This window comes from Odocoileus virginianus, unplaced genomic scaffold (genome assembly GCF_023699985.2).
Source record: "Odocoileus virginianus isolate 20LAN1187 ecotype Illinois unplaced genomic scaffold, Ovbor_1.2 Unplaced_Scaffold_6, whole genome shotgun sequence".
Taxonomy (NCBI): Eukaryota; Metazoa; Chordata; class Mammalia; order Artiodactyla; family Cervidae; genus Odocoileus; species Odocoileus virginianus.
This window is the reverse complement of record NW_027224268.1, coordinates 47,597-73,082: the sequence shown is the minus strand read 5'-3', so window position 1 is coordinate 73,082 and position 25,486 is coordinate 47,597. Positions and strand designations below refer to the sequence as shown.

At 41.4% G+C, this 25,486-nt stretch overlaps 1 protein-coding gene across 6 annotated transcripts in view; it reads right to left on the bottom strand.

The window, feature by feature from the left end:
* The window catches only part of CTPS2 (CTP synthase 2), a 107,424-nt gene that overhangs the window by 71,401 nt on the left and 10,537 nt on the right, over window positions 1-25,486 (bottom strand). For all 6 annotated transcript variants that reach the window (XM_020886770.2, XM_070462639.1, XM_070462638.1 and 3 more), the window contains exons 3-11: window positions 24,387-24,557; window positions 20,086-20,186; window positions 13,577-13,693; window positions 13,346-13,429; window positions 12,380-12,460; window positions 8,897-9,048; window positions 4,725-4,857; window positions 2,110-2,198; window positions 597-691 (exon numbers count right to left, since the gene is read on the bottom strand). In XM_020886770.2, coding sequence (XP_020742429.2) covers window positions 597-691; window positions 2,110-2,198; window positions 4,725-4,857; window positions 8,897-9,048; window positions 12,380-12,460; window positions 13,346-13,429; window positions 13,577-13,693; window positions 20,086-20,186; window positions 24,387-24,557 — 1,023 coding nt within the window. The remainder of the gene's footprint in view (window positions 1-596; window positions 692-2,109; window positions 2,199-4,724; window positions 4,858-8,896; window positions 9,049-12,379; window positions 12,461-13,345; window positions 13,430-13,576; window positions 13,694-20,085; window positions 20,187-24,386; window positions 24,558-25,486) is intronic.

Sequence of the window (25,486 nt, the reverse complement as noted above, 5' to 3'; positions counted from 1 at the left end):
AGCTCTAATTCTTAACAGAGCTGTCTCTGTAATGTTAGATGATTTTTCTGTATTATCTTTTCTAGAAGGAATATATACATTTCAATAAGCTTTTTTTCTGATTAGAAGTAACATTGTGGCATCCTACTGAGATGTTCTCTGCTTGAAGTGGCAAAAGATATAATCAGGTGGGAATCGGAAAAGGTAAGGGCAGGTTTGAACACAGGTTCTTCCCAGCCTCTTGCTATACAACCAGACCAGTGGTAAGTTCTTGTAGGTTGACAAACTTTTTGGTAAAGGGCCAGAGAGTAAAGATTTTAGGCTTTGCATGCTGTAGGGTCTCAATCTCTACCACTGCATTGGAAAAACAGCCACAGACAATATGCAAACAAATCTGTGTGGCTATATTCCAATAAAACTTTATTTACAAAAATGCTGTGAGCCAGGTAGGGCTTGTAGAATATAGTTTCCAGACCCTGTAGTAAACTATTTGGCACCTGAATGTTGAAATTCAAAATCACACTTTTCACATTAACAAACCCTATTATGTGTTATCTGAACTAGGTATCAAAAATCTAAAAAAACTCATACTCAGGATTCATAAACATCAGTTTTACCCAGAAAAGGAATCTTCCTTGACCGTGCCCAAGAAATTGCCTGGAGTTTTCCCAACGTTCCTCTGATTCCAAAGCCTCCTGGCACAAGAACACCACTGCAATCAACACAAAAGGAGGGGAAATTTGACATTTTTATTTGTGAAATTCTTGTTTTCAGATCATGCTTATTGAAACCAAATTCAACATTTGGCACAACTGCTAGAGAATACGCTTGGAGTCTATTTTCAAAATTGATTACATAATTTCACATCCTGAACTTTCTTCTTGAAATCCTCCCAATGTTATAAAGCAGTTGTGACAATTTCTCACAACTGACCTTGATATATATTTCCTGACAGGTCTCTGCAGCACATGACCATATAACTAAGAGACTCAATTCAGTTAAAAATGCCACTGAAAGAATTATCTGAAGAAAAATAGGTTAAGGTTCTTTTAAAAGTACTGTTATAAAAATGTTTTAAGACCTCTTACATAATCAGATAGAGTTAAACTGGTGAAATAGACCTTTTGATTGCTAATCAAGTTGTGGCACAGGAAAATTTCCTGGCGAGGAGCCACTTTAGAGACTTTCTGGATAAACACTCTCATTTGAAAACATAACAGTTCAAGAGAAAACTGGAGGGTAATGTTATCCTCACAATACAATGCCACCCCCAAGAGTTATATTGATTACTTACAAAATAAAACCTTGAATCAAAAGATGTGGAAAAGAAAACAAAACCAAGAGAGGAGGGAAGACTGTCATTCTTGCACTGTAACTTTGTACATGGAAAGTCTGTCTCTGCATCTTTCTGTAGCATCAACTCACTTTCCCATAAATATGGTAAAAACTTGCCTCCATTTCCTTCACTGAGCCAGAGTGATTCTAAAATCACTCTCTGTTCCTTCAGACCTTTCAGTGGCTTCAAGTCTCTAAAGTGGCTCCTAGCCAGGAAATTTTGCTGTGCTACAACTTAATTAGTCATCAAAATCTAAGGCCTATTTCACCAATTTACTTTGAAACATGCCATGTTAGTGTTAGTGGCATGTGCAGTGAAGGTGGTCTTATTCTGGGGAGGAGAAAGTGAGTTGATGCTATGGAAAAATATAGAGACAGACCTTAAATATACAGTTACAATGCAAGAATGACAATCTTCCCTCCTCTTGGTTTTGTTTTCTTTTCCACATCTTTTGATTCAAGGTTTTATTTTTTTAAATAATCAATATAACTCTTGGGGGTAGCATTGTTTTGTGCCATGAAGGGTAACATGACCTTCCAGTTTTCTCTTGAGCTCTCATGTTTGCAAATGAGAGTGTTTATCCAGAATAAAACCATTCCCATTGCATGGGCTACTAATACTAACATGGCATGTTTCAAAGTAAATGCAATGTGAATGCAGTACAAGCACCCAGAATCACAAGTACTCCAAACTATCTTTCAAATGCACAAAAATCAGTAATTGGGGTAAGTTGAATCATTATGGAAAAATCAGTGGCATTCTCCTAACTGGCATGGAAAGTCCTTGGTACTTACTCAGCTTTGCAGAGCTTCTGCCAAGCTTCATGAAATTTCACAGGGTCCTCAGTTTCAGTAGTCTGCTCCAGATCAATGGAATCTATGTACTAAAAACATCCAACAAATTTAAAGATTTCAGAAAAATAAAAACTGGAAAATACTAGAACCATCTAACACACAATTATTCAATAACTAGTTATGCAAACACTGTACTGGTCACTTAGCATAGAAATCTTGTGGCTCTTACAATCTTTTAGGAAGATTACAAAACCAGATAAATAGGCACCCACAGCACAGGGAGATAAGAGTTACTATGGGCAAAGAAGAGAATACTGCGGAACAAAGAGCTGGAGAGAAGGGAAGGAGCACCTTCATGGAAGCTTTTGGGGGAGGGGATGTCCAAGAAGCTAAGCCCTGGAGCTGATGCAAGCCGAGCGTGTGTGTGTGTGTGTGTGTGTGTGTGTGTAGTTGGGAGGCAGGTGGGAAGGGATGCAGGGTGGGGGTGTAGAGAGGGGTGGTGGTGAAAGAACAGCTTGTATGAAACTGCAGACAAAAGACAGGAAGTGGTGACCACTCTGGAGACACCAAAAGAAGTTCCATGCAGCGACAGAACACTTGAAGTGACTGAAAGGTCTGAAGGAACAGAGAGTGATTTTAGAAAAATTCAGTGAGGGAAATGGAGGGAAGACTGAAAACCAGTTGGGAAACAGCCGCAAAAGTCAGGCAAGATAAACATAGCACAAGCCCATGATTCAAACAAGACTTAGTAGAGGCCACCATCAATGAACTCTATTACAAGAAAAACAGTTATGACAATTCCTGTGTACATAACAGTCCCTATATATGTGTTATTTTAGTATTTATGTTATACAAATTACTATCTGAATATATCTTAAGATACAAAATTTTACTTTATAAAATTTGTATTAAAACAGATTTTCTATTATTGCTTTCTTTTTTCTATGAGGGCCTGGGGAAGCTGAATGAATAGGAAGAATAGGAAGGGAACAATTCCTTTAAGAGTCAAAAACAATAAGTGTTTAGAGAAAGAAGCTACAAAGAGATGAGAGAAAATCAGATAGGTCCTAAGCTGGAAATTACTCAATTTCCTGAACATGTAACTGTATCTTTTGGTTTATTATATAAAGGTTTTACCATTTAAATCAAGATAATAAAGCCTTCCTAAATTGTGATATACCCAGAGAGAATATCATTAAATATACACATTTATATATAGAGAGAAAAGTTTGGAAAGATATGTGTCAAACTGGGAATGACAGGTACAGCAAGAGAAGGATTTCAGAGAGGAAGAATCTTCTACTTTCTGGATTTTGCATTATGCTTTGCTTACATTTTACACGCTGAGCATAGACTACTTCTATATCTAACAAAGAGTATAGTCAAGCTATATATATATAACTTCGCCTCTGCTATCCCATATGTGCATGTGTGTGTATGTGCTCTGTTGTGACCAACTCTTTGCAACCCCATGGACTGTAGCCCGCCAGGCTCCTCTGTCCATGGGGATTCTCCAGGTAAGAATATTGGAGTGGGTGGCCATGCCCTCCTCCAGGGGATCTTCCCAACCCAGGGACTGAACCTGCATCTCCTGCAGCTCCTGCATTACAGGCAGATTCTTTACTGCTGAGCCACCAGGGAAGCCCCATTTTCTTATTAAGTAAACACAAATACAAAAGTATTTACAAAAGTAAATACTTAAATGAGCATGGAGTAGATACGTTCCTGAATGTGCAAAGCCTAATTTCAGAAACTGTGCCTTAAACCTGCATGCAGAAAAAAGTTAACATGGCAGGCCTGACCGCTATCCTTGGAAAGGCCTGCTTACAAGGTTGGCCCTTGTCTGGCATCTGGAAACTTGGATTTGGGGAGGGTTCCCACCATAACCAGGCTTCCCTGCTGGGTTAGCAGTAAAGAATTCGCCTGCAATGCAGGAGACGCGGGAGATATAAGTTTGATCCCTGGGATGATAAGATCCCCTAGAGGAGGAAATGGCAACCCACTCCAGTATTTTTGCCTGGAAAATCCCATGGACAGAGGAGCCTGGCAGGCTATACAATCCATGAGGTCGCAAAGTTAGAAACGATGAGAGCATGCACACACGCCCACTATTAACAAGAACCGATAAGAGTGGCTCGCTGTGCCTACAGTGTTGGAAGAAACAATATGATTTATGTAGAGCACCTGCTTTCCTCCTGGGAGTCTGGAATTTTGACACTCTGGAGGCAGAGGGCACCTATGTGACCAGCCCTCAGTAAAAACCTTGGGTGCCAAGTCTCTAATGAGCTTCCCTGACAGTCAGCACTTCACCAGTGTTGCTACAGCTTGTTCCTGGGGGATTCAAGCACGTCCTCTGTGATTTCGCTGGATGAGGACCCTTGGAAGCTTAAAGGTGGTTTCCCCGAGACTTTATCCGACTAGCCTTTTCCTCTGCTGATTTGGCTCTGTATCCTATCACTAAAATAAGTTATACTCATGAGTACAGCTGTATGCTCAGTCCTCTGAGTCCTGGTGAATCACTGAACTTGGGGGTCCTTCAACACAACCTGCCTCTGTACAACACAAGATTTCACAATGAATGGCTAAAACATGCAGAAGACCAGGCAGGGGCTCACCATCAGATTTAACTTGTGGTTGATGGCCAAGGCTGAGTGTTCCAGGGCTTTGAACACGGAGGCATAGCAGTCTCTGAGCTTGGTGTATTTGCCAACCAGGGCAATGGAACATGTTTTCTGTAACCTTTCATACCTGGGAAGGAAAACAAGTTTAAAGGTTATATGCATGTAACAGCACATCACAAGCATAATGACAGCCACTGTTCTTATCCCAAGGCACTCTTTAAAACCTGAGGAACAGACATGCCTTGTATTTGATGTACTTGACTTAAATTTTCCACCCTACCCCCAAAGAATAAAAATCTGTACTCCAAGATATTTGAAAATCATGAGAAAGCCCAACATTGGCTTATATGAGCAAGCACAGACATAAATCCAAGGAGAAAAAGAAAAAGTTAAAAGCATTACAAATAAAAAATAAAAAAGTCTCCCCATCTCATCAACATGAGCTGTCCTTAAATTCACTTATAATGTGACACTGTATAAGAAAATGCATTCTCAGTGTCAATAGGAGACACTATAATATTAACTTTGTAAGGTGACATCATATGAGAGAATGCATTCAAAATGTCTACATTAAAAATTGTTACATTCCCAGCTGACCCACAAAAGCCAAGTTATTTATGACATTCCTGAAGAATGGTGCTGAGAGAACTATTTAAAATACTATAAGCCACTTACATCATTTTTATGAGAAAATTCCATTCTACATAAGATGCTCAATCACAATTTGCCATTAGAGACACAGTCTTTACTGTTGCTTCTGCCAGGAGATCTGTTCAAAGTACATGAAAAACGTGTGGTCTGGTACTAAGTATGTGGAAATGTCACTCAGGGCTTGAAGATCTTTTAAGGCTCTGAAGCAAAGTCTTCCCCCAAACACCTTAGAAAAATGTTACTGGGATGAGGAATATTCCTCTTTTATATCTATATCTGCAAAGAGTGAAAGAGAAGTGTGATGGAAGTGGTAGGAGGAGAAAAACACACGAAGAGCTAAGAAGTCAAAACTGACAGCAGAGGTGACTTTCTAGGAAGGTGACTGAAAAACGTCAGAGAATGCTGTTAAACCTTTAACTTGCCACTTAATTTTATGTCGCTCTGGAGACTGCCTGCCTGCGCTTCATTTCAGCTGTACAAAGGACGTAGGTAACAAAGCAAGTTGGTACCAAGGCAACATTCCAAGATGACGTGATGGGGTGGGAGCGCATCCTGTCCCAGAGTTTGGCCCAGGTGAGCACAGCAGTCTGGCTGAGGCTTCACCCCGCTCTCACACCTCCACTGCCAGAGGGACACAGGGCTGCAGTCAGCATGGCCAGTCCCTCCTTCCACACATCCCTCTCTCCACTCACTTGTGGCTTGTCTTCCCAGGGAACGAGGAGTCACGCAGCAGCCGGGTGGGACAGGGGAGGCCACTGGTCAGCCCAGCTGCCGTCCGGGGAGATATGCTAAGCCTACACCCCTGTGCCCTCTTTCGCTCCTGAACCTGCACCAGTCTACTGCCTCCCTCCCCCTGTGCTCTCCATTCAGCCATCAGCTGGGTATGAGGCCTCTGAGCAGCACTGGACCTCCACAATCAAGGCTGCCCCTTTGACTTCTGTTTGCCTTCTTGTATCCATCTCTCCAGAGGCTGGACTGAGGGGACGGGGTCTGAAGATATGGACACTTCACACCTCTATGACCAACATCACAGCCAACATGACACAGAGAGACTATTGCTCAATATTCCCTTTGCTTGAATCCTGAGCTCAATGGTGGCTCAAAAAAACATATGTCCCCCAGAACCTACGAATGCGTCCATATCTGGGTGGGTGGGGGGGGACACTTTGCAGATGCAATTCAGTTAAGGATCTCCAGATGAGATCATTCTGGATTAGAATGGGCCCTGACTGCAAAGACAAGCATCCTTATAAAAGAGAAAGGAAGAAGACACAAATGAGAAGGACATGTGGCAAGAGAGACAGAGAATGGAATGACATGGCCATAAGCCAAGAACACCAAGGAAGCTAGCCCACAGAGGCCAGGAGAAACACATGGGGCAGATTCTACCTCAGAGCTCCAAAAGGAACCAACCCTGCTCACACCTTGATTTCCTACTTCAAGACTCCACAACTGTGAGAGAACAAATTTCTGCTGGTTTAAGCCACCCATTCTGTGGTAACTTGTTACAGCAGCCACAGGAAACTAGTACAAAAACCAAACTCTGGCTTTAAAAAGCACAGAAGCATAGACTACAGTTTAGAACTAGTTTCAATACAAAGAGTTAAAATATTAAAGTTTCTCATGCTTAAAAAGGATCAGCCCCAAGTACCCAGAAAATTCCCACAATGTGACTGATTCCTTAAGCATTCTAGAGGACAGGGGCTTAACTGTATCACCAGTCATTGGAGCACCTAAGTTCAGAAAATGCACTTCATTCCTGGTTCTACTTACCCCACAAATTCTAAAATGCTTTTTAAATTTTAAAATGAAAGGGCAAAAGAACTTTCAATCTACTAGTTATCTATCAAAGGTCAGTGATTTTGTCACCATCAAATCACTTGTTTTATATTTTTATGAATTTGCTCATTTAAAAACATTTCATGGGTTTCGATAAATCAAAATTATTATCTGTTTGGAAGCTCAAATTGTCCCATTTCTGACCAGTCAATGCTCTCGGTCACTCAGTCATGGCTGATTCTTTTCAACACTATAGACTGTAGTCCGCCAGGCTCCTCCGTCCAGGGGATTTTTGTAAGCAAGAATACTGGAGTGGGTTGCCATTTCCTCTCCTCCAGGGATCAAACCCTAGTCTCCTGCATCTCCTGCACTGCAGGCAGAGTCTTTACCACTGAGCCACCAGGGAAAGTGAAAGTGAAAGTCACTCAGTCGTGTCCAACTCTTTGCAACCCCATGGACTATACAGTCCATGGAATTCTCCAGGCCAGAATACTGGAGTGGGTAGCCTTTCCCTTCTCCAAGGGATCTTCCCAACCCAGGGATCGAACCCAGGTCTCCCGCATTGCAGGCGGATTCTTTACCAGCTGAGCCACAGGGAAGCCCAAGAATAGTCCATCTCTTCTCCAGCGGATCTTCCCAACCCAGGAATCGAACTGGGGTCTCCTGCACTGCAGGTGGATTGTTTACCAACTGAGCTATCAGGGAAGCCCCCCAAAAATATTTTGATTATTGTAACAGACATCAGTAGCCAACAGTGCCTGATGTGAAGTTAAGGCCCAATGTATTTTCTCTCAAAATTGCCACAGCGTGGAACTAGCATCCCCCAGTTATATATAGATGGGAGAACAAGCCCAGAGAGATGAAGTAATCTGCCTAAACTCACACAGCTAGTGAAAGGAGAAGCTAGGGTCTGAATCTATGGTGCCTGACATCAAAGCTTACATTTTTTAAATTGAGATATGTGATATATAACATTAATTAGCTCCAGTCACACATGATAATTCAATATATTTATATATTACAAAATGGTAACCACAAGAATTCTAGTTAACATCCATCACCACACAAAGTTATAAACGTTTTTCTTATGATGAGAACTTTTAAGATCTACTCTCAGCAACACCGAGCCTACATTTGTAACTACTGCACCAACTGCCTCTACCTCAGCTACATGAGAAGTGAAACAGCCAGGAGTTTATGAAGTCATGCCTCATCAACATTTAGTGTAAGAAAATAGGCGATGGGGATTTCCTCTGTATACAACATCAAATTAGACAAACCTTGCTGAAATTAATATGATTGTCTTAAAGCGAAAACCTATCAGGGGTTTTTAATACCGACACTGATAATTCATGACTGCAGGACAAAACAACAATGCCATAGCCAAAACTCTTAAAAATAAGCAAAACAAAACAAAGCCTATGGCATTTTAAACTGTTTAAAATATTCAGAGACTAAATAATAAATCAAAATGCTTCCAAAATTTTTTTTTAAATTCTGGAATCCAAGTTCTTTCAATTCAGTTTTCTTTAAGTAGAGGAAAATCAAAGGCCCTGTCAATCTTCAGAGTACAGCAAAACACCCTGACAATATGCTAGGGCTTTAGATATTTCCCAAACCAAACATGCCCATGTGGAAAGCAGACTGCTACATAGTTACCTTCTAAGGTAGACCTCAGTCCTACCCCCAAAGTCAAGAATTAAGAAAGATTACATTAGTAATTCCATTCACAGTACCTGTCAGCCATATTTCTCCACTTGAAAAGCAAACTACTTGCAGAATCCCCAATGGGCAGATCCAATCTCTCTTTAAAATATTTAACGATGCCTTGTTCCTCCAAAAGCACAGGCACTCGGTAGGTGGAAGAAACATCATGGATACATATGACCTGATTAATGATGATAAAACACCATATTTAATGGAATGACTCAAATATGCCACAAAAACATACACAAGAATGAGCCAAAACTCAAGAGAGATGGCAGTTTATTTATACTGACAGAAAAAAACCAAGAACTCAGCAACCTAAACAGGAGTCAGAATTAACACAAGGTTAGTTTCATCTAATTACAAAACACTGAACCATATATAAACACAACCATATATAAAGAAGTCATTATTCTACACCTGGAACCGTGGATGCTATGGTAGAAAATACGTATCTCCTGTGCCACGAACTGGGAACAAAGAATACATACACACACATACACGCATATATATATTTTAAACGTTTGAAATTTCTTGAGTTACAGGAATAACTTTGTTAGGTTAATGAGGCTGGCACTGAGATGACTTTAGGATTGGAGTTGGTTAAAGCCAGAAAGTCATTAGAAGGCTGGAACTTTCAGCCACCTGACCACTAGGGAAGGGATGGGGGTTAGAGACTGAGTTCAATCAGGTGACCAATGATTTACTCAATCATGCCAATGTAATGAAACCCCAATAAAAATGGTGAACACCAGGCCTCAGGGGAGCATCCTCGTTTGTGAATATACAAATGTAATGGGAAGGTGGTGCCCCCTAACTCCACAGGAACAAAAGCTCTTGTGCCTGGGACTCTCCTAGACCTTGCCCTATGTGTCTCTTCATCTGGCTGTTCACTTACACTTTTCATAATAAAATAGTAATCATAAGCAGAGCACTTTTCTGAGTTGTGAGTCATTCTAGAGAATTATCAAACCTGAGGCGGTCACGAGAAGCTTCAACTTTGTAGTCAGCCAGGCAGAAGTGGGGTGGCTTGGAACAATGGAAACCTGTGGCTGGTGTCTGAAGTGCAAGGCAGTCTTATAAAGGCCTGCAGAGTCTGATGCTCACTCCAGGTACTGAGCGTCTGAGTTGAAGTGCAGGAACCCCAAGGGTGTCAGAGATTTGGTGTTAGAACATGTATGCTTTATATGTCAGTATCCAAGACACATGGCCCAAGGCACCATCTCCTCAGTCTAGGTTCAGACAGTAGACTTAGAATACATACACCTTGTCCTCTAAGTATGGGTATGTGGTTTGTTCGTTCACTCATTTTTTGTTGTAGCTGCTACTATAGTTGCTTTTTTTGTCTGCCCTTCATTTGGTAAATTTATAACCACATATTGAACACAGTCAAGTTAATTACACCTATGAGGGGAGAAAGGCTCTTTTAAATGCCAGGTGGTACGGTTGTTTTTCACACCCTAATGAGCTTTCACCATCCTCTCAAGTACAGATAAAGGGCTACTGGCAGGCATTTAAGGATCTGCCACATCCTAAACAAATGCCAAGAAATGTTCTGCAAACTCTGTGTGTTCAGTCTTTCCAAATCCATAGCTATCCAACCAAGGGTTCTTAAGCTGTTTGGACATTGACAACTTTATCTTTAAGACAACTGTGTCTCATTTGTGCATTCTTTGATGCAATTCAAAGTGCCAAGATGTCACTGATATGATGCTCCATCCCAATTATTAATTAAAATTAAATTTCTGGACAGCCACAACTCCCAGAAGTAGAAGGCATGGGATGTGGAGCTATTTACTCATCTATCCTCCAGGCCTGAGACATTTTTTCAAATATCATGGTAACAGAGCACAACAGAGAAATGCCTGTGACCTTCCATTCCCTCCTCGGCAATCCGGGTGAGAAAAGCACTAAACGCAAGTTCACGAGGAACTAAGAAATGGGAGAATTAACTCATGTTTAAAAAGGCAATGTGCTGACAGATGTAGACAGCAAACTTATGGTTACTAGAAGGTAAGGCAAGGGTGGGGGCAGGGGAGAGAGATAAATTGGAAAACTGGGATTGATATATACACACTACTATATATAAAACAGATAATAACAAGAACCTACTGTATAGCACAGGGAACTCTACTCAATACTTTATAATGACCTATATGGGAAAAGAATCTAAAAAAAAGTGGATATATGTATATATATAATACACATATATAACTGATTCACTTTGCTGTACACCTGAAGCTAACACAACCCCTTAAATCAATTGTACTTCAATAAAAAAATTTTTAAAGCAATGTGCTAAAAAAATGACTAATAAGCTAGCCTGTGGACTAACAAGATAGAACATTCTTCAGAATCTATAGTTATAAAGAAAATAAACTCGGGAATTCCCTGGTGGTCCCGTGGTTAGGACTCCGTGCTTTCACTGCCCAGTGGCTGAGGTTCAGTCCCTTAGTTTAGGGAACTAAGATCCTGCAAACCATGCAGTGCAGCCAAAAAAAAAAAAAAAAGAAAGAAAAGAAATTCCACATGATTGAAAGTTTGGACTGTATCATCTGTTCTCAGAAGTCTTAGCAACCCAACTCTAAAAGCTGCATCCTCCTCCTATTTCAGAAACCAGTTAAATGTGTGTGATATCCATACCAAGTACTATTTACAAAACAATTAAACAAAACCAAAATGGCTTGATGACATACAGATACAGAGGAGTGCTTTAAATCTGCCATCACATTTTTCAAAGGTGTTCAGACTTGTGCACTGACCCTGAAGCATCAGCCAGTGAATACATCAGCCTGACTCCTGAGACTCAAGAAATCTGAGTAGGTAGTTTTTAGGCTTCAGAAAACCTCAAGATAATCTGAAGGAAACAAAAGATTTTTGCTAAACCTCACCCTTTTCCTGAACATCCATCAAATCACTTTTAAACTCCAATCCCTTGTGCCTGAGCCTTATTACAAACAAGAGACAGAGATAAGTGGATAAAAGAAAAAAGAAAAGCCAGTTCTCAGATACACAGGTGGAAAGTCCTACAGAACAGAGGACCTGAACCCACATCACAGTAGTTTTTGTAGCAATGAATTGAACTGAGGCCATTGATGTAATCAGAAGTGATAGTGTGAATGTCACTGTAATGTGTGGTTTGAGGTGAGCTAAGCTGTAACAAGTACAAAGGAGAAATTGAAGTAAAAGCCGTAAGTGTCCTGAAAAGACAAGATAAAGAGACGATAAGCAGGCTTCAAATGGTTCTCTCCAGAGGTTGACTGCAAGTTAAAAAAAAAAATCTGCCTGGTGTTATACCTATAATTAAAATTTAAGGAGTGAAATACACAATCTATTTAAGGAGTCAGTAGTCTCAAGACTGTTCACTTAAAGGCAAGGAAGCCATAGTTGCATATGAGTCCCCCAAAACTTTTATAAATGTTGTGAAAAGTATACAATAATTTAAGAGGTATAAAATGCTGGCATCAGCAGAAGTGCCTGCAAGGCAATCAAATCTAAAGAGCAGCACTAACCTGTTCAGGGTTCACGTGACAAAACATAGAAATCTTTTCCTTCACAGCCATTTCGATGGGCGTTGAACTCCGGCAGACAATCTGTCAAAGTCAATCATGCACAGGTTAGCAGGCAGGAATTATTGAGCTGTTCACACCGCCACTGGTTTTCAGGAGGAAGCTATGTTAATTTTGCTCCAAGAGACTTGACCAAGTCTTGACTTAACTTTATGGAGACTTGACTTCTCCATCCTTGGCACCCCACTGGGTTACTAGAAATTGGTCTGAGCACTAATAGGAGCAAGTGTAACCAAACTCACCACAAATCCACTGGTAATAAATGTCACAGCATATGTGGTGAACAGACATGAGGCTCAGAAATGTTACTTCCTAAAACTACAAGAAGAAAGCTAGACCAAGGGTTGGCACTCTTCTCTAAAGGGCTAAATGGTAAAAGCTTTAGCTTTTGCAGTCATGCAGTCACTGCCCTGACTCCTCAATGGTTCTGCCATGGTGCACAGGCAGCTATGAACAAATGTGGACAATGAGTGGCAGAGAGTCACAGAACAACTTCCTTTACAGGCAGCAGGCTTGCAGGCCCTTACTTGCCCACCCCTCATCTAGACTACTGGCCATAACTGGATTACTGCTATAAACAAAAGAAGGGCTAACCCGACCTAGCAGGTTCAGAGGAAAATCTCCCAGGTCCCAACTCTCTCCAAAGGACCCAGGGATCACACAAATGACCACACAATGCACTTGCCCAGATGTCAGTGTGGCCAATCAAATGAGGGCCTGGAGAAGAACAGATGGCCAATTTAGAAATGTGTGAAGCAACAGTTGATGATGAGGGAATAAACCTTCCCCAGGTCCCAGACACAATAAGTTCAGTCACTGAAACCATTTGAGAGCTAGGACTCAGATGATGCTACAGGTTAGGAGATGGAGGTCCTAGTCCACAAAACTTACCCACTCCCCTTAACTCACCAGATCGGGAGACAGGCCTAATCCCCTCAGCGCACGGACACTGTTTTGTGTGGGTTTGGTTTTTTGTTCTCCAGTAGCACTGGGCTGAAAAGAAATGGGTCACTGTCAGTATGCTGGACATCAGGCTCTTCTGGATAATGAATGGCTTCCTGATTTAAAAGGTGGAATAAACAGAGCATCACAGGAAAACCTATAGGAGCTGCTGTCTACATACTTATCTGGAAAGCTCACCTGCGGGACAAGGCTAACATGGATATTACAGAAATTCTCTCTTTTTGCTTTAAACTGGAATTGTCTGAATGCTTCCACAAACGGCATTCCTTCAATGTCTCCAATGGTGCCACCCAGCTGGGAATGGGAAAAAAAGAAAAGGAGCACTTTAAGAAAAGAGAAGGGAGTTTCTAAGCAGATAAAAAGACAGAATATACACCACCAGGAGTGAGATCAGTTAGCTTCTACCAGTGGTCCCATTGGAAGGGAGATTTCAAATCCAGTGACAATATGAGAAAGCAGAGAGCCATCTGGCTCTGCCCGGTGCGAAATAGCATTCTCTCTCCATCTCTGCATGAACCCACACACACACACCCACACGCAGCCTTGTGTGTAGCTGAACAGCCTCCTTGTAATGGTAGTACTACCAGAATTAAATCACTACTATTAAAACATGCTGGCTCTCTGAAACAAGTAGTACCAAAAGCCCTGAGAATATTCCTGCCAGTGTAATCCTTTGATAAATGTTAACTTAATTTACATTGTACTGCCAGTAAAGTTACTTAAGCATTTTACTTTAGACGAAGATAAAATTCACTCTAACCCATTCATCCTCACCATATTTAAATACTTAAAGATTATCACATGGATTTTTAAATTAATTCTTTAGCATTTGAGTATCTACTACAGGCTCAACACTATAAAGAAGCCCCCAGGAAGAATTTAAGACAAGCCTGCTTGCTCCTGAGAAGCTCAGAAGCGAGTGAGAAAAATAAGGCAGAGCTAAAGAACAATAAGCAAGAATCCAACTTAAGCGCTAAGTGGAATGATCTGGATGTGGAGGAATAAGAGATCTTGGTGGACCCAAGCCCAGAACTCACCACCTTCCCTGGTTTCGGGGACTTGACTGGGTCTAAAATCTCCTTGTAGCCCTGACCTCTCTTTCCACTGGGCTTTGAAACCAACTTGCCCTTGATGTCTCAGATGGGTCAGTAAGTATTCAAACTTACCATGTCCCACACTGAACTCCTAATCCCCACAGCCCTGGGCCTGCTTGTCTTGGTGTTTCCTCCCTCGTCTCAGCAACAGCATCTCTTCCCAGTAACTGGTTGAAGCTAGAGGTCTGGAAATCATCCTCGATCCACCTGCTTTTCCTTATCCAACCCTGTCCAGTGAGCTGTACCTCCAAAACATTCTTGCAAACCTCTCCACTGTTACCACCCTAGACACCCAAGGCAACATGACCATTTGCAGGGATTACTGCAATCATCTAAGCCCTGGGTGGCTGAGATGGCCTGCTGCCTGTTTTTACACGAAGCTGTACCAACACACAGCCCCGCCCACTCACACACCACCTAAGGCTGCTTGGGCACTACAATGGCAAAGCGGAGTAGTTGTGACAGAGACTCTCTCACCTGCAAAACTAAACATATTTACTATCTGCTGCTGCTGCTACTAAGTCACATCAGTCGTGTCCGACTCTGCGCAATCCCATAGACGCCAGCCCACCAGGCTCCCGTCCCTAGGATTCTCCAGGCAAGAATACTGGAGTGGGCTGCCATTTCCTTCTCCAGTGCATGAAAGTGAAAAGTGAAAGTGAAGTCGCTCAGTGGTGTCCGACTCTTTGCGACCCCATGGACTGTTGCCTACCAGGCTCCTCCATCCATGGGATTTTCCAGGCAAGAGTACTGTCTAGCCCTTTACAAAGTTGGCTGCCCCCAATTTTAATGGCCTCCTAGCTTCCACCCTCTCCTATCCTACCAACCGTTTGTCATACAGCAGCAGAGTGACCTTTTAAGATTCAGAATACCTCTCTTCCATGGTTATATCTTTCGGCAACTCACTGCTTCACTAAAAATAAAATCTAAACTCCTTTAGGCAGCTAACAAAAGGACCTAAATGATCTGGCCCTTGCACATGTCTCTAATCTCATCTCATGTCCCCACTCCCATCTGCCCTTTTCCCATCCCCCTACTCTCCCACCCCCACCTCTGCACTTCAATCTCACTGGCCTTTCAAGTCCTCAGACAGGCCATGCTCTTCCTTCCTGCCCCTTAGGCCCTCCTACTCACCTTCTTCATATACACCTACTTCCCTTTTATCCTTCAGCCCAGGGAGCTGCATGTCCCTCAGAGAGTGCGACCTTGACCACCCACCTGAAGCACCCTGTCTGTGCCCTTCCTAGTAACACAGCACAGGGTGCCATTATTTTATTTGAGTTCTTATCTCCTGTCTCTCGGGCTTCCCTCGTAGCTCAGTGGGTAAAGAATCTGCCTGCAATGCAGGAGACCCAGGTTCGATTCCTGGGTTGGAAAGATCCCCTGAAGAAGGAAATGGCAACCCACTCCAGTATTCTTGCCTGGAGAATCCCATGGACAGAGAAGCCTGGCAGTCCATGGGGTTGCAAGAGTCAGACACAGCTTAGCAACTAAACCACCACTCCTATCTCTCTACCCCACTAGGCTGTAAGGTCCTTGAGGGCAGGAACTTGCCTGCCGTATCTCCAGCACTAGCCCAGAGACCTGCAGGCAGCGCTGAGAATTTAGATTAATAGGACAGGACAGAAGGTCTTGAAATTTAATATAAGCCCTAGGTCACAGCATTCTAGTACCTGTTACCATAAGTACAACAGGATCAAACTAAGATGTACAAGGATTTCATTATTACGGAAGAAATTATTCTTTACTAACTTTAACTAAGATAACAAAACAAAATTAAAATTCAAGTCTTCTGGCTATGGAACAGATAGAAATATATGGTCATTCTGTAAGTGAATGACAAACTTAATTACGAAAATCCAAGAAATAAAACATGCAATCAGGAAACTGGCAGGGGGGTGAGGGGTGTAAGTGCTCCCTAACTATAATGCATCAGAAGCTAATGGGGGAAAAAATTAGGGGAAAAAAAGAGGTCTGCACTTTATTTATTTATTTTTTTGAGGTCTGCACTTTATTATTTTTTTTTCCATTTATTTTTATTAGTTGGAGGCTAATTACTTTACAACATTGCAGTGGTTTTTGTCATACATTGAAATGAATTAGCCATGGATTTACATGTATTCCCCATCCCGGTCCCCCCTCCCACCTCCCTCTCCACCCCATCCCTCTGGGTCTTCCCAGTGCACCAGGCCTGAGCACTTGTCTGAGGTCTGCACTTTAAACCATAAAGAGACATTTTTTGGTTTTTGATGGGGGCGGTATTCTGGGAATAAGAAGGGAATCCAGAAAAGGAAGCAAAAACTTTAAACATTATCTGCTTTTGCCCCCATATGGCCTATACTGGTACTGCATTCTCTCTGCTAATTTGGAAAGTACCATTACCTCTCCTTTGGTTCACCATTGTCTTCACTGTGACCAGAAACTTTCAGTATTATTACTAAAGTAGTCCTAAGTTAATTCTCTTCCCGTACAACAGGAAAAATATCACCCATAACAACATTTTAAGATCTATGCAAAGCCGAAATTGAAGCAGCAGCAAGCAAAACTATGAGATGTGCCATGTCCACTTCACCTTTAAGGAAAGGAATCTTTCTCTGAAAGTTGCTGAGAGAATAAATCTTAAGAATTCTCATCACAAGAAAAAAAGTTTAACTATGTGAGATGATGGATGTTGACTAAATTTATTATGGTCATCTATTCACAGTATATACATACATCAAATCATTATGTTGTACACCTAAAACAAATACAATGTTATATGTCAGTTATACCTCAATAAAGCTGCAGAAATTTTTAATTAAAAAGTAAAAATAAAACTAAAGGAGTCCTTATATACATGTATAACTGAATCTGCTGTACAGCAGAAATTAACACAACACTGTAAATCAACTATACTTTAATAAAATTAAATATATATATACAAGAAGATTAAGACAACTTAAAAAAAAAAGTAAAGGAGTCCTTTTGGGGGAAAAGAAGAAACCTTTTATTCCTTTAAGTCCAAAAATTGTTGAGCACAACTTAAAATGAACCCAAAAGGATACCTGATTTGTGTCCAGTAAGCAAATATAAACAACAAGGTTGTATAGAGGAGAAGGGATTTTCCTGAGGACAATTTGGCACAGTATAAAAGCTTTGTTCAAAGAGGATGCTCAAAAAACAATAGCTAGGAGAGCTAGGAAGATGAAAAAGAAGTGTTAAGAAGACTTCTCCCATGGTTAAATAGGGCTTATATTTTTTGGTGAAGTTCAGCAGCAGCTCAATTACATTTTAAAAAATACATTTCCTCTTCTCTTTTTTGTTATTATTATTTAAAACATATATATTTTTATAAAAGCAGAATCAAGGAATAAAAACATTCATATACATGACCATTTGGAACTTTTCCTGGGATTAAGAAAAAGCTATTCCTTCATCTATCAAAACCTAAAAGTGAGAAAAAAAATCAATAGAAAAGTTATAAAAAATGTTCAGGTTGGTCATTACTTTTGAGCCAAGGGACCAATTCTGGGAAGATCCTTTCTCTTTCCTATTGCTTGAACAACAGCAAAAATCAGTGAAAGCATTAGACCAGCACTGTTCAACAGAAATGTAACGTGAGATGAGTCACATACATAATTTTAAAGTTTTTAGTTGACATATTTAAAAAAGCAAAATTAAACTGGAGAAATTAATTTTAACACTACATTTTATATAGCAGAGTATATCCAAAATATTATAATTTCAACATATTGCCAATTTTAAAAAAAATTATTAGGTGCTTTACACCTTTTTTTTTAATACTAAGTCTTTGAAGTCCAGTTATATTTTAAAGTCACAGCACACCTCAGTTTGAATGGTCTGCTTTCATGTGTTCAACAGCCCCATGTGGTGAGTGGCTACCATACTGGACAAGGTGGTACTTTGCAACAAATAATCAGTGTAAACCAAAGGAGTGAGGGCTTGTCCAACCCTCTATTGAGCTTGAATAAAATCAGTCTTGGACTGATCTTTAAGATATTGATATTGTTAAATGGGACCTTCCAGTTGCCATTAATTTGTGTTTTTTCAAAAATTAAAACAATGCATGCACATGGTTAAAGAAACAAATTGTACAGCAGAACTTACAATAAAAAGCAAGAGTTCCCTGCCCCACTCTTCCCTCTCCCAAGTCTGATTCCCCAAACCAAGTACTTTAACTTCTCTGTTGGGATTTTTTCTGGCGACCTCCATATCTCTAAACCAAACTTCATCCAGCTCGGCTCTTTCTTGACTTAGCCATTTCAGACACCCTCTTAGACTTCCCAGGTGGTGCTAGTGGTAAAGAACCCACCTGCCAATGCAGGAGACATAAAAGATGCAGGTTCGATTCCTGGGTTGGGAAGATCCCTCACAGGAGGGCATGGCAACCTACTCCAGTATTCTTGCCTGGAGAATCCCATGGACACAGGAGCCTGGCGGCCTACGGTCCATAGGGTCGCAAATAGTTGGACACGACTGAAGCGACTTATCACAGCTAAAGGATGTAAGTGTACTTCCTGCTGTGACAGATGAGGCTACAGCTCTCTGGTACCCCTATCCCCAGATCCCAATCTTAACTGTTAATTCTACTGGTTACTAACCTGAAATACTTTTGCTTCTTTTTTCAGCCAGCTACTAACAGTACCTATAGACCCTCACAGGGTTAAATGAGAGTGTGCTCTCCCTCTCTGCCCTCCAGCACTCCTTCTCACTTCTACCTCACGACACAATTTTTTGTGTGTGTCAGTGCCATGCTGATAAGTGATCCAGCTGGGCTATGAACCCAAGCAGTCTGGCTCCAGACTCTTAACCACTAAGCCAAACACTGTTTGGGGGCCATGATAGAAATTTGAACTTGGGCAGTCTGCCTCTAAGAAACAAAAAAATGTTCATTATTCTCCTCTCCTGCCTGGCAGTTAGATCAACCGACATTTAGATAAGGAGTACATGGATATTATTCTCATTCTGCACATTGAGAGGAAGGGAAGCAGTGAACAAGTGGCAAGGGAGAATACTATGCTCTTTCTTTAAACAGCTAATACTCACTTCTCACCTCCAAATCACCTCTACAGTTGGACTTCCCTAACTCCGTCTTTACTTTCAAAGCATTTTGCAAATAGCACTGAGTAGAATGCATTCTGCAACTGTTTAGTCCCCACTTACAGACTGGTGCATGCCCATCCCAGGAGTACTCATCCAGTTTAAGCCAGTCTTGCCCACTGACTTGTGACCAAAAGAGCAAAGACCATCTATATCGCTGCATGCTGTAATCCCACCTCCTAGCTGGGTGTCCAGCACACATGATACCATCTATTCACATTCCTTGAATGAAGGAAGATCAGCTGCTTAAAAACCCATAAGGAAGGGACTTCCCTGGCAGTCCAACCATTAAGGGTTAAGACTTCCTGCTTCCATGGCAGAGGGCACAGGTCTGACCGATGGTTGGGGAACTAAGATCCCATATGCCCACAGGGTGCAGACAAAAAAAAAAACAAATAAAATAAAAATCTCAGTAGTTCCATTTAAAAAAAAGTTTTTTTAAAAAAACTGATAAGGATACAAACTTATAAAGAAATAAAGTTCCATGCTTGCCTCAATAACGCATATTTGGGGCTCTTCCTTATGACCATCCACAGGCACCATGGCTTGATTCATAACCCACTCCTGGACAGCATCAGTAATGTGAGGGACAACTGCAGAAAGAGGTAATAATTAGCACAAAAGCGTATTTCAGTGTCACGGCTATGAGAAATGAATTAGTGTCTGTTGACCTCCCAAATAACCTGAAAGCCACCTGGCAAATGAGACAAGCTCCAGTCCTAGTGTTACTATCCATGTCACTGAAATTAATATTACTGAACCAACATAGATTTAGTCATTTAAATGTTATTCCATCTCTCTTGAAATCTACCAAGCCCAGAGAAACACAGAGCAGAAGTGCCATCTTTGAAGCAACTAGAAAACACCTAAAATGCCAACTAAAAACTGTGGAAGGAGGGCTGCTAAGGGTGCTGAACGCCGAATTCCTAGAAGTGGCCCAGAGTGGCCCAGCCCTGCAACCCCCGGGCAGCCCGCCCGCCAGTGGGGAGGAGTCACTGAGAGGGCGTGGAGGAGGCCTGCGGCGGCTACTGTCAGCTGAGGAGGCTAAAAGGTGGTATCTCCACACGCACAAGGCCCCGGGGTACCTAAGTGCTGAGCAGGCCTGCAGCTGCTGGCCTCAGGCAAAGAAACAAAACAGAAAAAAATGTTTTTGTTTCTAGTTAACTGACCTAATACGACGTAAGGAGGAGAAATGGTGGCCTCTGTAAAGCTGACGCAGAGCAGCGCATGTCACGTCACTCGCCTGCCGCGACGGCCCCTGCGGCTCCCAGGCACCGCCCCACCTGCCTCCAGGCGGGAGGAAGTCGCCTCTGATTGGTGCGTTTGGAACGACCCATTGCAGCATGCCCAGCCCAACCCCTTTCCGTGAGGACTGCGCAAGTCAGCTCTCCCTACACGTGGGCAGCACAGGGACTCAGACTCCAGGCCCAGGTTTGGGACCTTGCCCTTTCCCTAATTTTGCGGGGGTCACTGGTATGAGGCAGCAACTCTCCCTCCCGCGGGCTTTCCCAATACATACACTTGGAGGAAAACTATTACAAAGCACAGCTGCATCAATAGTTGAGATCTAAGCCACACCGTCCAGGGTCAGCAGTAACATAGCTGATCTTTTGAGCTCCATCTGTCCAATTTCTTTATCTACTTCTCACCTGTTTTTCAACCTGAAGGTGATTTAAGCGGGGTGGAAAACTAGCATCTTTACCCTACCATGCAGTTCAATTCAGTTAGGTTCAGTTCAGTTGCTCAGTCATTTCCGGACTCTGCAACCCCGTGGACTGCAGCAAGCCAGGCTTCCCTGTCCTTCACCAACTCCCGGAACTTGCTCAAACTCATGTCCATCCAGTCGGTGATGCCATCCAACCATCTCATCCTCTCTCATCCCCTTCTCTTCCTGTCTTCAATCTTTCCCAGCATCAGGGTCTTTTCCAATGAGTCAGTTCTTTGCATCAGGTGGCCAAAATACTGGAGTTTCAGCTTCAGCATCAGTCCTTCCAATGAATATTCAGGACTGATTTCCTTTAGGATTGACTGGTTGGATCTCTTTGCAGTCCAAGGGACTCTCAAGAGTCTTCTCCAACACCACAGTTCAAAAGCATCAATTCTTTGGCACTCAGCTTTCTTTATGGTCCAACTCTCACATCCATACATGACTACTGGAAAAAACCACAGCTTTGACTAGATGGACCTTTGTTGGCAAAGTAATGTCTCTGCTTTTTAATATGCTGTCTAGGTTGGTCATAGCTTTTCTTCCAAGGAGCAAGCGTCTTTTAATTTCATGGCTGCAGTCACCATCTGCAGTGATTTTGGAGCCCCCCAAAATAAAGTCTGTCACTGTTTCCACTGTTTCCCCATCTATTTGCCATGAAGTGATGGGACTGGATGCCATGATCTTAGTTTTCTGAATGTTGAGTTTTAAGTCAGCTTTTTCACTCTCCTCTTTCACTTTCATCAAGAGGCTCTTTAGTTCTTCTTCGCTTTCTGCCATAAGGGTGGTGTCATCTGCATATCTGAGGTTATTGGTATTTCTCCCAGCAATCTTGATTCCAGCTTGTGCTTCATCCAGCCTGGCATTTTGCATGATGTACTCTGCATATAAGTTAAATAAGCAGGGTGACAATATACAGCCTTGACGTACTCCTTTCCCAATTTGGAACCAGTCCGTTGTTCCATGTCAGTTCTAACTGTTGCTTCTTAACCTGCATATAGATTTCTCAGGAGGCAGGTAAGGTGGTCTGGTATTCCCATCTCTTGAAGAATTTTCCACAGTTTGCTGTGATCCACACAGTCAAAGGCTTTGACATAGTCAATAAAGCAGAAGTAGATGTTTTTCTGGAACTCTTGCTTTTTTGATGATCCAGCAGATGTTGGCAATTTGATCTCTGGTTCCTCTGCCTTTTCTAAATCCAGCTTGAACATCTGGAAGTTCATGGTTCACATACTGTTGAAGCCTGGCTTGGAGAATTTTGAGCATTACTTTGCTAGCATGTGTGTGCACAGCTGTGTCCTCAAGTGACCTTAGGCAGCCAGGAGCCCATTAAGGGTTCATAAATATTCTATACATACATACATCTGATTATAACAGACTGAATTATGGGAAAGACATGCACAATAGAGCCTGTTGTTATGTAACTTGCAACTGTCAATCAGCCTTATGTGTATGCCAATTTGCATTCCCTTTCCTGATTGGTGGTGGGTCAAGCCCTATTTTGCATACAGCAGAACCAAGAGAAGGAGAGAGAGTGTATAAAAAGGGAAGCCAAGTGGGAGTTGTTGCCACCCCTTTGCCGTTGGTCTGCTCCCATGTCCTGGGAGTGTCTGCTTAATAAAAGAACTGTTTCCACTAGAATCAATCTGATATTTTGTAGAAGTAAACCAACCTGACAGAAACATGTGACCAATGAAAAAGGTTGGTGAAAAAAGTCATCATGTTGCCCTCCTGTTCAATCCCATGTTCCTTCCCACGGCTATTCTTCAAAAGGAAGTAATCATCATCAATGCAAAGATTCAAGAAAAAAGTAGAAAAAGAACATATTAAGGACAGACAAAAATTGACTCAGATCTACACCCAATCAGATATGTGATGAAGATTCCCTAAGGATTTCATAAATAAAAGCTAAAGAGAAAAAGATAAAGAGGGCAGAAAAAGGGGCTAAAGGAAACAATGACATCAGTAACAAAGAAAAGACTGATGAAAATACAATCACGAACATGGAGGATAAACTTGAAGTTTGCATGGTGACATGGTAATAGACACTGTAGTGATCATTTTGAAATGTACAGAAATACCAAATCACTATGTTGTATAACAGGAACTAACATAGTGTTGTAGGTTGTGAAGTTGCTCAGTCACGTCCAACTCTTTGCAACCCATGGACTATAGCCTGCCAGGCTCCTCTGTCCATGGGATTTTCCAGGCAAGAATACTGGAGTGGGTTGCCATGCCCTCCTCCAGGAGATCTTCCCAACCCAGGGATCAAACCCAGGTCTCCCACATTGCAGATGGATTCTTTACCGTCTGAGCCATCAGGTAAGCCCCATAGGTTAGTTGTAGGTTAGTTATATTTAAAAAACAAACAAGGAAAAAAATACATCAGATTTGTGGTTATGGGTCAGGGGAATGGATGTGTAAGTGTGTGCTCAGTCATCTTGATTCATTATGATGCCATGGACTGTAGCCCACTAGGTTCTTCTGTTCATGGGATTTTCCAGGCAAGAATACTGGAGTGGGTTGCCATTTCCTCCTCCAGGGAATCTTCCTGACCCAAGGATCAAATTGGTCTCCTGTGTCTCCTGTATTGCAGGCAGATTCTTTACCACTTGAGCCAATGAAAGCAGACAAAAGGTACAAAATTCCAGTTATAAGATAAATAAGTACTAGGGATGTATTGTACAGCATGATAAATATATTAATTATATATATTAATAATTAACATGGTTCTGTGTTATGTAAAAGAGTAAATCCTAAGAGCTTTCATCACAAGGGAAACAATTTTTGTCTATTTCTTTAATTTTGCATCTATATGAAATGATGGATATTTACTAAAGTTATTGTGGTCACCATTGTATGATGTCAAATCATTACGCTATACACCCTAAACTTATACAGTGCTGTATGTCAATTAGATCTCAATAAAATTGGAGGTGGGGAAAAAGAAGGAAAGAAAAGAACAGAGGGATTTGAGCAGGACTGAAACTTGTAAAGCACAGGGACCTCCTCATCTTTAGGTCTATTTTAAGCAGAGTGTTTGAGTGCTCAGCCAACAGGGCCCTCTAGTGTTTGTAGAATATAATACCTTGTACTGTTTTCCCCAGGTAATCGCCACGCCTCTCTTTATTGATCACATGTTGATATATCTTCCCAGTAGTGATGTTGTTGTCTTTATAAAGATTAATATCCAAGAACCTTTCATAATTTCCAAGGTCTAAATCAACTTCTCCACCATCGTTTAAGACAAACACTTCACCTGGGATAAAAAGGCAATGTAAAAATTAAAAATTTGCTTCCATTAGATTATTTTCCAAAGATGAACACAATATGTTAAAAAGCTGGTAAAAGACATTTATAAGCCATAGTCTATCATCATTTCCTTATTTTAATGGAAAAATTGAGTAATTCTAATCTACCCATGATAATGCATTAGAAAAATTCTAGTATTCTATAATGGTAGTTTTTAAATGCTTACTGAAATTCTGTCTTCAAGATTTAGCTTTTCCAAACTCATCATATACCATATGAAAAAGGGACTTTCAAACAGCAGTTTTTTTAAAAACAAATAGCAAGTGACTTTGAAGCATCAGTATCCTAGACTCTGAAATTGGCCTAAGAAAATTTTCATTGACTCCCATCTTGAGTTAAGACACTATTAAACAGACAGTGGATGAAAAGCAGAGCCTCCATTAGCCCACAGGGTGACTTGGTGAAACTGAGACCAAAAAGAAACTGAGCAATAAGCCACCACCTGTACAACAGCCCCGTCAAGAAGGATATAGATGAAGACTTAATCACACTATGGGCACCTGTGTTGACTACTGGTTATGCGTCTGTGTCTCCAGTGTTACTTAAGGGCATCAATTTGGAGGACAATGTCCTAACGCCACCTGGTCAGAAATGAACCTCTCCCTGATTAATAAAATTCTATCATTTACTTCTATTGCTAGATGTTCACAACATTAAAAAAAAAAAGGAAGGTTGGCTAGCTTCTGAACCTAATCTGAAGCCTTTTATACTCTCATTTATGTATTCATAAAGTACCAGTGTGATCGGAAAGATCTCTAATTTTAAAGACAAAAGAACAAAATAATGAAACTCCAATATTTTGTATTTCCCAAATTCCATTTCTAGTTCAAATTCTACTTTCCAATATTTATGAGGAATCACTGATCTATGGGAAAG